The sequence below is a fragment of the Mobula birostris genome, chromosome 26 (assembly GCF_030028105.1).
Source record: "Mobula birostris isolate sMobBir1 chromosome 26, sMobBir1.hap1, whole genome shotgun sequence".
NCBI lineage: Eukaryota > Metazoa > Chordata > Chondrichthyes > Myliobatiformes > Myliobatidae > Mobula > Mobula birostris.
Window position 1 is genome coordinate 4,353,858 of NC_092395.1, and position 14,867 is coordinate 4,368,724.

General features: G+C 40.8%; 1 protein-coding gene across 5 annotated transcripts in view; it reads left to right on the forward strand.

Annotated features, from left to right (window-relative positions):
- nfic (nuclear factor I/C) overlaps window positions 1-14,867 on the forward strand; it is a 494,946-nt gene that overhangs the window by 325,906 nt on the left and 154,173 nt on the right. For all 5 annotated transcript variants that reach the window (XM_072243879.1, XM_072243881.1, XM_072243880.1 and 2 more), the window contains exons 4-6: window positions 6,030-6,104; window positions 9,046-9,169; window positions 13,324-13,448. In XM_072243879.1, coding sequence (XP_072099980.1) covers window positions 6,030-6,104; window positions 9,046-9,169; window positions 13,324-13,448 — 324 coding nt within the window. The remainder of the gene's footprint in view (window positions 1-6,029; window positions 6,105-9,045; window positions 9,170-13,323; window positions 13,449-14,867) is intronic.

The following is a 14,867-nucleotide window of genomic DNA, read 5'->3' on the forward strand; positions in this document are numbered from 1 at the left end:
TCATGGGAGATTTCAACATGCAGGTCAATTGGGAAAATCAGGTTGGTAATGGATCTCAGGAGACTGAGTTTGTTTAATCCTACAAGGTGGCTTCTTAGAGCAGTTTGTCGTTGAGCCTACTAGGGGATCAGCTAGACTAGATTGGATGTTATGTAATGAACCAGAGGTGATTAGGGAGCTTAAAGTAAAAGAACCCTTAGGAGGCAGCGATCACAATATAATTAAGTTTAACTTAAAATTTTATAGGGAGAAAGCAGAGTCTGACGTAGCAGTATTTCAGTGGAGTAAAGGAAATTACAGTTTTATGAGAGAGGAGCTGGTCAAAGTAGATTGGAAGGAAATACTGGCAGGGATAACAGCAGAGCAGCAATGGCATGAGTTTCAGGGAAAAGTGAGGAAGGTGCAGGATCGACGTAGTACCAAAACAATGAAATACTCAAATGGCAAAATAGTACAACTGTGGCTGACAAGGGAATGTAAAAGCAAAAGAGAGGGCATACAACAAAGCAAAAATTAGTGGGAAGACAGAGGATTGAGAAGCTTTTAGAAACCTAGAGAGCAACGAAAAGAATCAAAAGGAGGGAAAAGGTGAAATATGAAAGCAAGCTAGCAAACAATATCAAAGTGGATAGTAAAAGCTTTTTCAAGTATGTAAAAAATAAAAGAGGGATGAGAGTGGATATAGGACCGCTGGAAAATGAGGCTGGGGAAATAATAACGGGGAACAAGGAGATGGCAGGTGAACAAAATGAGTATTTTGCATCAGTCTTCACTGTGGAAGACACGAGCAGTGTGCCAGGTGTTGAAGGGTGGGAGGGAAGAGAGTGAATGCAGTTACTATTACAAGAGAGAAGGTGCTCAAAAAGCTGAAAGACCTAAGGGTACATGAGTCATCCGGACCAGATGAACTGCACCCGAGGGTTCTGAAAGATGTGGCGGTACAGATTGCAGAGGCATTAGTAATGATCTTTCAAAAATCATTAGACTCTGGCATGGTGCCAGTGGACTGTAAAATTGCAACTGTCACTCCACTCTTCAGGAAAGGAGAAAGGCAGCAGAAAGGAAATTATAGACCAGTTAGCCTAAACTCAGTGGTTGGGAAGATTTTGGAGTCAATTGTTAAAGATGAGGTTTGGATTACTTGCTGACACAGGACAAGATAGGACAAGTCAGCATGGTTTGCTTAATGTAAACTCTTGCCTGACAAACTTCTTGAAATTCTTTGAGATTACATGTAGGATAGATAAAAGGGATGCAGTGGATGTTGTATATTTGGACTTTCAGAAGGCCTTCAACAAGGTGCCACGCATGAGGCCGCTTACCAAGTTAAGAGCCCATGGTATTACAGGAATATTACTGGCATGGTTAGAGCATTGGCTGATTGGTAGGAGTCATTGAGTGGGAATAAAAGGTTCCTGTTCCGGTTGGCTGCCAGTGACAAGTGGTGTTCCATAGGGGTCGGTGTTGGGACCAGTTCTTTTTATGCTGTATGTAAATGATTTAGATGATGGTTTTGTTGCTACGTTTACAGATGATACGAAGATTGGTGGGGCAGATAGTGTTTAAGGAAGGCTGCAGAAGAGCTTACACAGATTAGGAGAATGGGCAAGAAAGTGGCAAATGAAATACAATGTTGGAAAATGCATGGTCATGTACTTTGGTAGAAGAAATAAATGTGCAGACTATTTTCAAAACGGGGAGAAAAATCTCCAGCCTCATTTTCTAATGGTCCTAAAATCTGAGATGCAAAGGGACTTGGGAGTCCTTGTACAGACCAACCTAAAAATTAACTTGCAGGTTGAGTCAGTGGTGAGGAAGGCAAATGCCATGTTAGCATCCATTTCAAGAGGTCTAGAGTATAAGAGCAGGGATGTGATGCTGAAGCTTTATAACGCACTGGTGAGGCCTCACCTTGAGTATTGTGACCAGTTTTAGAAAGATAGAAACATAGAAAATAGGTGCAGGAGTAGGCCATTCGGCCCTTCAAGCCTGCACCATTTATTATGATCATGGCTGATCATCCAACTCAGAACCCTGCACCAGCCTTCCCTCCATACCCCCTGATCCCCGTAGCCACAAGGGCCATATCTAACTCCCTCTTAAATATAGCCAATGAACTGGCCTCAACTGTTTCCTGTGGCAGAGAATTCCTCAGATTCACCACTCTCTGTGTGAAGAAGTTTTTCCTAATCTCGGTCCTAAAAGGCTTCCCCCTTATCCTCAAACTGTGACCCCTCGTTCTGGACTTCCCCAACATCGGGAACAATCTTCCTGCATCTAGCCTGTCCAATCCCTTTAAGATTTTATACGTTTCAATCAGATCCCCCCTCAATCTTCTAAATTCCAACGAGTACAAGCCCAGTTCATCCAGTCTTTATTCATATGAAAGTCCTGCCATCCCAGGAATCAATCTGGTGAACCTTCTTTGTACTCCCTCTATGGCAAGGATGCACACAATACTCCAGGTGTGGTCTCACCAAGACCTTGTACAACTGCAGTAGTACCTCCCTGCTCCTGTACTCGAATCCTCTCGCTATAAATGCCAGCATACCATTCGCCTTTTTCACCGCCTGCTGTACCTGCATGCCCACTTTCAATGACTGGTGTATAATGACACCCAGGTCTCGTTGCACCTCCCCTTTTCCTAATCGGCCACCATTCAGCTAATAATCTGTTTTCCTATTTTTGCCACCAAAGTGGATAACTTCACATCTATCCACATTAAATTGCATCTGCCATGAATTTGCCCACTCACCCAACCTATCCAAGTCACCCTGCATCCTCTTAGCATCCTCCTCACAGCTAACACTGCCGCCCAGCTTTGTGTCATCCGCAAACTTGGAGATGCTGCATTTAATTCCCTCATCCAAGTCATTAATATATATTGTAAACAACTGGGGTCCCAGCACTGAGCCTTGCGGTACCCCACTGGTCACTGCCTGCCATTCTGAAAAGGTCCCGTTTATTCCCATTCTTTGCTTCCTGTCTGCTAACCAATTCTCTATCCACATCAATACCTTACCCCCAATACCGTGTGCTTTAAGTTTGCACACTAATCTCCTGTGTGGGACCTTGTCAAAAGCCTTTTGAAAATCCAAATATACCACATCCACTGGTTCTCCCCTATCCACTCTACTAGTTACATCCTCAAAAAATTCTATGAGATTCGTCAGACATGATTTTCCTTTCACAAATCCATGTTGACTTTGTCCGATGATTTCACCGCTTTCCAAATGTGCTGTTATCACATCTTTGATAACTGACTCCAGCAGTTTCCCCACCACCGACGTTAGGCTAACCGGTCTATAATTCCCCGGTTTCTCTCTCCCTCATTTTTTAAAAAGTGGGGTTACATTAGCCACCCTCCAATCCTCAGGAACTAGTCCAGAATTTAACGAGTTTTGAAAAATTATCACTAATGCATCCACTATTTCTTGGGCTGCTTCCTTTGGGCTCCTCATCTCAGAAAAGATATGTTGACATTGAAGAGGATTCAAAGGAGGTTCACAAGGATGATTCTGAAAATGAAAAGGTTATCATACGAGGAACGTTTGATGGCTCTGAGTCTGTACTTGCTGGAATTTAGAAGGAGGATGGGGGGGTTGAAACCTTTTCGAATATTGAAAGGCCTGGACAGAGTAGATGTAGAAAAGATGTTTCCCATGGTGGTGGGGGTCTAGGACAAGAGGGAACAGCCTCAGGATAGAGGGACATCCATTTAAAACAGAGAAACAGAGATGCAGAGAAATTTCTTCAGCCAGAGGGTGGTGAATTTGTGGAATGTATTACCATGGCGGCTGTGGAAGCCAGGTCATTGAGTGTATTTAAGGCAGAACTTGAAAGGTTCTTGATTAGCCATGGAGTGAGGCTAAGGAAAAAAGGATCAGCCATGATTGAATGATGGAGCAGATTAGATGGTCCAAATGGCCTAATTCTCTGTGTGTGTGTGTGTGTGTGTCTAGATATATATATATATACACACACACTAAAAAGTTAAATTAAATAAATAATGCAAAGAAGGTAGTGAGGTAGCTTTCATGGGTGCGTTGTCCATTCAGAAATCTGCTGACAGATGGAAAGAAGCTGTTCCTGAATCATTGAGTATGTGTCTTCAGGCCCCTGTACCTCTCCCTTGATGGTAGCAATGAAAAGAGGGCATGTCCTGGGTGATAAGGGTTCTTAATGAAGGACGCCGACTTTTTGAGTCAGCAACCCTTGAAGGTGTCCTGGATACTGTGGAGCCCATGATGGAGATGACTGAGTTCACATTTCACTGAATACCTCTGTTTTAAATATACCCAATGACTAGGCCTCCACACCTATCTGTGTACTGAATTCTAAAGATTCACCACCTTCTGGCTGAAGAAATTCCTCCTGATCTCTGTTCGAAAGTGATGTTCTTGTATTCTGAGGTCGTGCCCACTGGTCCTAATGATTATTAGTTCAGTGTCATAATGCCAGCCACTCGTAAATCTTGCTACATTTCTATTTCCTTAACTTCAAAATTCTCTTGAAAAGCCTTATATTCTACCAAGCAACTTCATCCTTTTATATATTTGTTCACTGTGGTCACTGAAATTCACTGAATATCTCAATATTTTTCTCCCTTTTTGCACTTTTATATTTTTATATATTTCTTATTGTAACCTGTAGTAATTTTAAGTCAGGCACTTTACAGCTGCTGTAAAACAAAAAATTCCAGGATGTATATCAGTGGTAATAACCTGATTCTGATTTTGGTTTTCCATTGCAAGAGTAAAACTTGGCATTTATTGTTGACATACATAAAGCCATGTAATGTTTCACAGCACAGATCATTACACAATGAAAATTGCAAACTGTGAATGCAAGGTTCAGTGCTGATAGTTAATTGTTAGAGACATCATAATCATACAATGTCTCTCAATAATGATTAGGATTCAAGTGTAATCTTCCCAACGGTAGTGTTCTTCAATGCTGGAGTTTACTGGGTGGACTTCATCTGCAAGTGAGGACTGAACTTCCTAGGCACATGCTAATACAAAGCTGTTTGGTTCTTCACCAACAAACACCACTGTTCCACATTCGCTATTCCTGATTACACTTGGACTTTGGAAGAGCTGACCACAGAAGAACTTTCGGAGAGGCAATGCTTCAGAATTTCTAAGGTTTTATGCAGAACAGACTTGTTAATGTATGCTAGGTTTAATGACACAGTTTTTACCAACTCGTTCACCCTGCTCATGGACTGATTCTGATGTTGACTCTGACGTGCCATGTGTGATTCTGATTTTGACTTGACGTGCCATGTGTGATTCTGATGCAGCTGTGAGGGTGCAGCATGGAAAAAGGCAGAATATAATGGCACAGTGGGATCACCCAACACATCACTGGCACCAGCCTACCCACCACCAAGGATATATATTCAAAAAGATGCCAAAAAAGAGCCAGAAACATCATAAAGGATCACACCAACCCTGCTCATGGATTGTTTGTCCCATTTGCATCAGGGAAGACATCATGTATCATCCATGACAGGACCACCAGACTCAAAACCAGTTACTTTCCCCAAGCAGTAAGGCTGATCAACACCTCCACCCACTAACCCATCCCACCACACCCTCAAACACCACTACTTTATCACTTCCTGTCAGTCACCTTATGTACAGACACTCCTGTGCCTAGCATCACTTTATGGACATACAATCAATCTGTGTATAGAAGCTATCTTATGTATTTATATTTATTGTGTATATTATTATTGTGTTCTTTATCTTGTGCTGCATCGGATCCAGAGTAACAATTATCTCACTCTCCTTTACACTTGTGTACTGAAAATGACATTAAACATATTGAATCCTGTACCTTGGAAGTATTTTTTGGACACATTGTTGCTGTTCCTATCAGTTTATCTTGTGACTTAAGGGATACCCATGTTGTACCTGTGCAATGTGCAAAGTTTCCCCCACATCTTCACTCACACTAAGCATTTGTCGTGCTCTTTATCTCTCCAAAGAGCCAGAAACAGTTCATCCTCTTGTCTTTTACAGAACACACGGATTTTCAAGAAAGTTTTGTGACTTCAGGTGTCTTCAATGTGAATGAGCTTGTGCAAGTATCGAGAAGTAAGTGTTATTTTTATTTATACCACCTTATACAAACTTGATAGACATTTCGCTGTGCGTCAGTGACCTAGCAGTTAGTGAGATGCTGTTACACCTCAGGGAATCGGAGTTTGGAGTTCAGTTCTGCTATCATCTGTAAGAAGTTTCTATGTGTTCCCCATGGAATAGTTGGGTTTCCTCCCTCAGTCCACGGACATACCAGTTAGTAATTGGTCATTGGAAAATGTCCCGTGATTAAGCTAGGGTTAGTAATTGGTCATTGGAAATTGTCCTGTGATTAAACTAGGGTTAAATCAGGTGTTGCTGGATGTCGTGGCTTGGAAGACCAGAAGGGCCTATTCTGCACTATAGTTCAGTCAATAAATAAACAAATATATACATGTTCCACTAAGATTTGTTATAAGGAATAACAGCCTTTTGTAACTTAAGTACATAAACAGGCAAAAATGTTTTAGGTATGATGTTGTTTTAAAATTATTCATTAAGAATAATTTAATAATTTTCTCTTTGGAGCAAAGGAGGATGAGAGGTGATTGGATAGAGGTGTACAAGATGATTAGAGGCATAGATTGAGTGGACATCCAGAGACCTTTTTTTCCAGGGTAGAAATGGCTTATAGGAAGGGGCGTAATTTTAACGTTATTGGCGGGTAACTCTGGGGGTAGAATGTCAGAGGCAAGTTTTTCACATAGAGGCTGTTGGGTGTGTGGAACACCCTGCCAAGGGTGATTGTAGTGATATTTTTCTTTCATCCATGTGCTCTTCTAGGAACCTTCTAAATGTTTCTAATCTATCAGCCTCTACCACCACCCATAGCAGTGCATTCCAACATTCTGAGTAAAAAAAGTACTTGACATCTCCCCTAAACTGTCCTCCATTAGCATGAATATCTAATAAAGTTAAAAACTATAGAAAATGTTTAAGGAACATAGAATATTACAGTACAGGCCCTTCAGCCCACCATGTTGTGACAATCTCTTAACCTACTCTAAACTCAATCTAACCCTTCCCTTGCACATTCCCTCCATTTTTCTATCATCCATGTGTCTGTCTAAGAGTTTCTCAAAGGTCTCAAATGTTCCTGACTCTACCACCAGCCCTGACAGTGCATTCCATGCACCCACCATTTACTGTGTAAATAATTTACCTCAGACATCCCCCTCTTATACTTCCCTCCAATCACCTAAAAATTATGCCACCTCTATTAACCATTTCTGTCCTGGGAAGGTCTTTGTTTGTCCACTCAATCTATGCCCCTTATCATCTTCTACACCTCTACCAAGTCAACTCTCATCCTCCGTCACTCCAAAAAGAGAAGCCCTAACTCACTCAACACATCAGAGTCAGGTTTATGATCACTAACATATGTTATGAAATTTGTTGGTTTTTAAATTTATATAAAATAAGTAATTCAGAAAAAGAGCATTCCTCATAAGACATGCTCTTTGATCCAGGCAGAATCCTGGTAAATTTCCTTTGACCAGAACAGAACACAATGCAGACAGTTACTTGTCTGGAACTGTCTCCACTGAGGTGGTTAGGAACAGACACTGTGCGCACGTGCTCTCTCTCTCTCTCTCTCTCTCTCTCTCTCTCTCTTTCTCTCTCCCCTCTCTCTCTCTTCTCTCTCTCTCTCACACTCTCCTCTCTCTCACATTCTCTCTCTCTCTCCCTCCTCTCTCTTTCTCTCTCCTCCCTCCCTCTCTCTCTCTCTAAAGATCAAAGGCTACTTGCTACAGTGATGGAACACAACCATTCAGATGTGCATCAGCGTGTGGCTGGAAGAAACAGAACGAAACAAAGTTTTGCTTTGTTTAGTTGGAAGTTTTAACAAGGTTTTTGGGGAATATATTCATTCAAAGCCTCACCATTTTGCTGACTTTTTGCACTGCCTAACCATTTTTAATATATTTCTGATCATAACAATCACATTTTATGTAAGACCATAAGATAGAGGAGCAAAACTAAGCTACTTGGCCCATCAGGTCTGCTCTGCCATTCCATCCTGACTGATTACTACCTCTCTCAACCACATTCTCCTGCCTTCTCCCCATAACAGTTGACACCCTGACTAATCAAGAACCTGTCGATCTCCATTTTAAATATACCCAGTGCCTTGACCTCCACAGCCACCTGTGGCAATAAGTTCTATAGATTCACCACCTGCTGGCTAAAGAAATTCCTCCTCACCTCTGTTGTAAATGGCTGCTCCTCTGTTCTGAGGCTGTGACCTCTGGCTCTAGACTCCCCCACTGTAAGAAACACTCTCTCCGTATGCACTTGATCTAGAAACACTCTTTCCATATGCACTCGATCTAGAAACGTTCTCTCCATATGCACTCGATCTAGGCCTTTCAATGTTCAATAGTTATCAGAGAGATTCCCCACTCCCCATTCTTCTAAACTCCAGAAAGTACAGGCTCAGAGGTATCAGGCACTCCTCATAAGTTAACCCTTTCATCCCATGTATTGCCCTGAACAGCTACTGCAAATACAACAAATCTCATGACATATGTCGATGATAATAAATCTGATTCTAATTCTGGTTCTGAATATTATCCTTGCAAAAGGTGTTGCTGTATCACCATAACTATTTTCACAAACTTCTGTATATATTCTGTACAAAATATGAACATTTGGATGTGAATCACTCAACCCATGTATTCTGTGGTTACAGTTACTCAGTGTTAAACTGGTTATACAATAATGACAGTTTCAGTTCAGGCTTCATTGTGGCTTGTACAAACTTTTAAACCCAAGTTTGCTTAGAGATTTTAATTTAGATTTGATTGAGAGATTTTAGTCTTGATTAAGTGTCTCAGCCCAAAACTGTTTATTCACTTCCATAGACACTGCCTGACTTGCTGAATTCCTCCAGCATTTAGTGTGTTTTGCTTGTGCTTAGAGATTTTAATCTGTTTTGATAACCTTTAATTTTCAGCCCCCATCGTGACAGGAGCAGGACCGAACTTCTCTCTCGGAGAGTTACAAGGACACTTAGCCTACGAACTGAACCCACCAAGTACAGGCATGAGGAGGACTCTGCCAAGCAGCTCATCAAGTGGGTATGTGTCTGAACTATGCAGCTCATGAGGGACCAATAACCATAAGACCACCAGGCATTGGAGCTGATTTATGTCATTTGGCCCATCGAGTCTGCTCTAGCATAACTTCTCAACCCCACTCTCCTGCCTTTTCCTCATAACCTTTGACACCCTGACTAATCAGGAACCTGCACACGCAGGCTGTACTTATAGCTACAGCCACGATCTTCCCGCGAAGTCAATAAGGTGCCAACTTCCGCTGCTTTCTTTTTAAGGAGCCGATTTTGGTTAGAGCCTTTGATCGGAGAAGTATCAAATGATTCCAATAATTTGGGCTGATAGAAATGAACAAAATAATTACCATTCCAGCACTCTTCGTCTGGTTGGGTGGCGGTGAAGGTGGTAGACGTAGGAGGGGCAGGTGAGTGCCCCTCTCTCTAGATTGGTGGGGGTGTGATTATCACCTCCCTCTGGTGCCCCTCTTCCCTACCTTTCTCCCACAGTCCACTCGCTTCTCCTATCAGATTCCTTCTTTTTCAGCCTTTTGCCTTTTCCACCTATCACCTCCCAGCTTCTCACTTCATTTCCCACCCCCACCCACCCACCTTATCCTGGCTCCTTTCCCCTTTCCTGTCCAGTCCTGATGAAGGAATCAGTCCGAAACGCCAACTGTTGATGCTGTCTGACCTACCGAGTTCCAGCAGCATTTTGTCCGTGTTATTCTCGATTTCCAGAATCTGCAGAATGTCTTGTGTTTAGATTTCAGTACATCAGTCTATTCAAAAGGTTCAAAGGAACATCTAAACAAGCCTGATGCATTTTGGAAACGAGTCCTGTGGACTGATGAAGTTAAAATAGAACTTTTTGGTCCCAATGAGCAAAGGTATGTTTGGAGAAAAAAGGGTGCAGAATTTCATGAAAAGAACACCTCTCCAACTGTTAAGCACGGGGGTGGATCGATCATGCTTTGGGCTTGTGTTGTAGCCAGTGGCATGGGAAACATTTACTGGTAGAGGGAAGAATGAATTCAATTATATACCAGAAAATTCTGGAAGCAAACATCACACCGTCAGTAAAAAAAGTCAAAGATGAAAAGAGGATGGCTTCTACAACACGATAATGAACCGAAACACACCTCAAAATCCACAATGGACTACCTCAAGAAGTGCAAGCTGAAGGTTTTGCCATGGCCCTCACAGTCCCCTGACCTAAGCATCATCGAGAATCTGTGGATAGACTTCAAAAGAGCAGTGCATGCAAGACGGCCCAAGAATCTCACAGAACTAGAAGCCTTTTGCAAGGAAGAATGAGTGAAAATCCCCCAGACAAGAATTGAAAGACTCTTAGCTGGCTACAGAAAGCGTTTACAAGCTGTGATACTTGCCAAAGGGGGTGTTACTGACCATGCAGGATGCCCAAACTTTTGCTTTGGGCCCTTTTCCTTTTTTGTTATTTTGAAACTGTAAAAGATGGAAATAAAAAAGTTTTCTTGCTTAAAATATTAAAGAAATGTGTCATCTTTAACTTTATGCCTTTTGGAAATTTGTTCATCTTTTACTTGCTTAGCTATTTACAGTAACAGAAAGCTTGACCAGGGTTGCCCAGACTTTTGCGTGCCACTGTATACTGTCTGCAACCTTGAGATTTGTCTCCTTACAGGCAGCCACGAAACAAAGAAACCCAATAGAACCCATTAAAAAAAGACTGTCAAACACCCAATGTCCAGAAAAAAGACAAATCATGCAAACAATAAAAGTAAACAAATAACATTCTGAACTGAAGTTCACGGAGGTTTACTTCTTCTTATTATTATTTGTTTTTTGTATTTGCAGTTTATCATCTTTTGCACCTCGGTTGCTTGTCAGTCTTTGTGTGTCGTCTTTCATTGATTCAATTGTATTTCTTTGTTCTACTTTGAATGCCTGCAAGAAAATGAATCTCAGGGTTGTATATGGTGACATACATGTACTGTACTTTGATAATAAATTTACTCTGAAGTTTGAACTTTGTGTTAATAAAAAGGGCAACCTTTATTAACATTGTGCTATGTACCCTCATGCTATCAGTGAGTTGTTTTACAATCCTGAGTTAATGGACTATGTGGGTTGCCTCTCACATTCTCCGGTTTCTTCCACATTCCAAAGACATACACACTAGTAAGTTCAAGTTCAAGCTTAATTACACTGGACAACAAATTGTTTTGAAAGTTTTGCTTCCTGAGAATTTGTTTTTTGTTTATGATAGACCTGGTGAAGCTGAACACACATATAATTTCAGACTACTTGTATCACGTAAGAGTTTGGAGAAACAAAAAATTAACTTTCATTGAATATAATGTGTTTAATTGCATAATGGTGCTGATGCTTTGCAATGGTTCAATTAAGCTAAAGATATTTTGTTGATGATTTTCATTTGTTCTCAGCGTCGAACAATAATCAGCCAGCATTGATGGATTTCAGTTGCCCTGATACCGTTTCTCCATGACCGCAATGTCCTGGTGAAACCTTTCACTGTGCTCATCACAGACAGCACCAAGATTTACAGCGAATAATTCTAAATGGGAATGCAGAAAATGAATCTTTAGTGACATGTTGCACCTCATTGTGGGCAACACAATGACTTGAATTATGAATTGAAATAACAAATATAGGTGATTTTAAAAAATAGTGCATGATATGGAAATTTCATGATGATTTTCATGATCAGCAGCCCAAAATCCATAAGATACACCCAAAAGTCTTCAGGAGCAAAATATTTGCTGTCCAGTGTTATCATTCGACCATACATGAATATAACCACATGAAATAGTGTTCCTTCGGGCCAAGGTGCAAAACACAGTACCAACAATAAACAGCACAAGAGTTTGTAAGTTATGGACATGCGGTGTTGGTGCTGGAAGCATGGCAACACTTGTGGGCTGCCCCCAGCACATTCTCAGTCTGTGTTCGTTGTTGATGCAAATAGCACGTTTCACTGTATGTCTCAATGTGCATGTGACAAATGAAGCTAATGTTTATCTTTATAAATGCATGATTTCTCTGCTCAGCAAGACCTTATTGTTTAAGTCCATAAAGGAAGTGTTATGTTTTGTAACTCTATAAACTAATTGAAAGAAAACCACAAGTGACTGGGGAAAACATCTACTTTGTTTCACTTTAGTGAGGTGCTCACTTATGTCATGGTGCCATAATGACATATGCCATTCACATACTTCTTGCACTTAATCCGTAAAACATTGTGTAAACAACAAATAATTGCAATGTATTTGCAATATTACCAAAATATTCCACACACCGCTGGAAATGCATTCTAAATGGAGACTTTCTGAGGTCCGTGTATATTTATTTTTTACTCAGATGCAGACTGCATTACCTTGACTATTTTCTGATGACAAGTCTCTGAAACTAATAGTGTTCATCTCCCTTTTTATATTTGCCTACGTAGCAAGCCACAAATCCTGAGGTTTACCTGAAACCTATTGAACTGTTTCTATGGAAAGTAGAACATAAAACAGTGCAGCACGGGAATGAGCCTTTCAGTCCACAAAGTTGTGCTGAACCAAATAAATTAGAAATCAAATGGCCAACTAAACCACCTGCCCAATGTCCATATCTTTCATTTTCCTCACATTCATGTGTCTGCCTAAGCATCTAATAAAGCTGTAATGTATCTGCCTCGACCACCATCACAGGCAGGGCATTCCAGGCACCCATCACTCTCTGTGTAAAGAACTTGCCTCTCACATCTCCTTTGAATTTAGCACCCCACCCCACCTTAAATGCATGTCCTCTGGTATTAGACATCGCATTGCTGGGGAAAAGATACTGTCTGTCTGCTCTATCTATGCCTCTCATAATCTTATAAACCTCTATAACCTTCAGCCTCCACTGCTCCAGAGAAAACAACCCAAGTTTGTCCACTCTCTCATTATAGCACATGCCCTATGATCTAGCCAGCATCCTGGTGAACCTCTATATATCCCTGGAGAGAACTCCCATTAACTTTGTACCGTTTGCACCGGTGGGAAAAAACGTTAATATATGGCACACTCGGGAACTAATTTCCATTACCTGTTATTCTCAGCGTGCACTGAAGTGAAAGAGACCAGAAAATATAACATCTGAGCCGTCTATGTTCAGCAATAAACACAGCCTTTTCTTTTTAATCCTTTGCAGGAGTAAGAGGCATAAGTCAGGTTCGATGGAAGATGATATTGACACTAGCCCAGGTGGAGAATTCTATCCCTCACCCACCTCCCCTGCGGGCAGCAGTAGGAACTGGCAAGAGGAGATGGAAGGAGGTGAGTGCACAATCGAACCTGTAACATTCCTTCCCTGTGGAAACAGTATTCTTTCCTTTGAGCCCATTCAGAATGTCCTGTTGTCAGGCGGAACTGCCGTTGCTTATGTTATTGCAATAATGTGGAAAAAAGACAAAGCTTTTCCTCAGAAATTGGGTATCCTTTTATTGGGATCCATGTTAAAGGTAGCACCAGTTAAAAAATTATTAGGATTATTAAGTACAGGGTTCTAATTATAAAGTACCTAATAATTATAAAATTATGAGGTACAGGAGCCTGAAGACAAACACTCAAAGTTTCAGGAACTGCTTCTTCCCCTCCTCCATTAGATTTCTGAATGGACAATGAACCCATGTACATTACCTCAATATATTTTTTTCTGTTTTTGCATTACTTATTTTAATTTTTATGTACTTAGTGTAATTTTTAGCTTTTTATTATGATGTACTGCTACTGCAAAAGAAACCATTTCAAGACGTATGCCAGTGGTTCTGATTTAATTTTAGTGACCAGTGGATTTTAATTCTTTCTGTCCATTCACACCTTAAAAATTAATTTCTCAAAATGTTTTAAATTCCTTCCTGACACAAAACACAGAACATTACAGCACAGTACAGGCCATTCAGCCCGCGATGTTTTAACCTATTCTAAGATCAATCTAACCATTCCTTCCTATAGCCCCTCATTTTTCAATCATCCACGTGCCTATCTAAGATTTTCTTAAAACGTCCCTGATGTATCTGCCACCACCCTAGCAGGGCATTCCACCTATTCCTCACTGCCTGTGTAAAAATACCTACCTCTGACATCCCTCCTGAACTTTCCTCCAATCACGTTAAAATTATGCCTCTCATGTTAATCCTTTCCTGGCATGCATTACATCGGTTTGTCATGTGTTTCTGTGATATCATTCTGGAAAAACATTGTATCAATTCTTAATGCAAGCATTACTAAATGACAATAAAAGAGGACTGCGTGTCCTCATAATCTAATTATTTCTTGTAAATGCTGCTCCTGATCACAGCTCAAGGAGTCACGGGGCCGTTTACCTGGCAAGAAGTGCATCAGAGGAATACTTCACTGGGCATTTCTACTGTAACCTTGGCCAAAAACTCCATAGGAGCCCCTGCAAAAGCAGACGATTGTGAGAATTTCTGTGTTTCAGAATCAGAACCATCGACGAATGCTGTGAAGTTTGTTGTTCTGTGGCAGTGTAGCACAATACATAAAAAATCAATATAAGTTACAAGAAGAATATGCTGTATATATATATATATATATATATATATATATATATATAAAAAAAAATTGCTAGAAGATCTCTGAGGATCTAACCTGGTCCTAACGTATTGATGGGCTATGAAGAGGGCAAGACAGCGATTATATTTCATTAGGAGTTTGAGCAGATTTGGCTTGTCC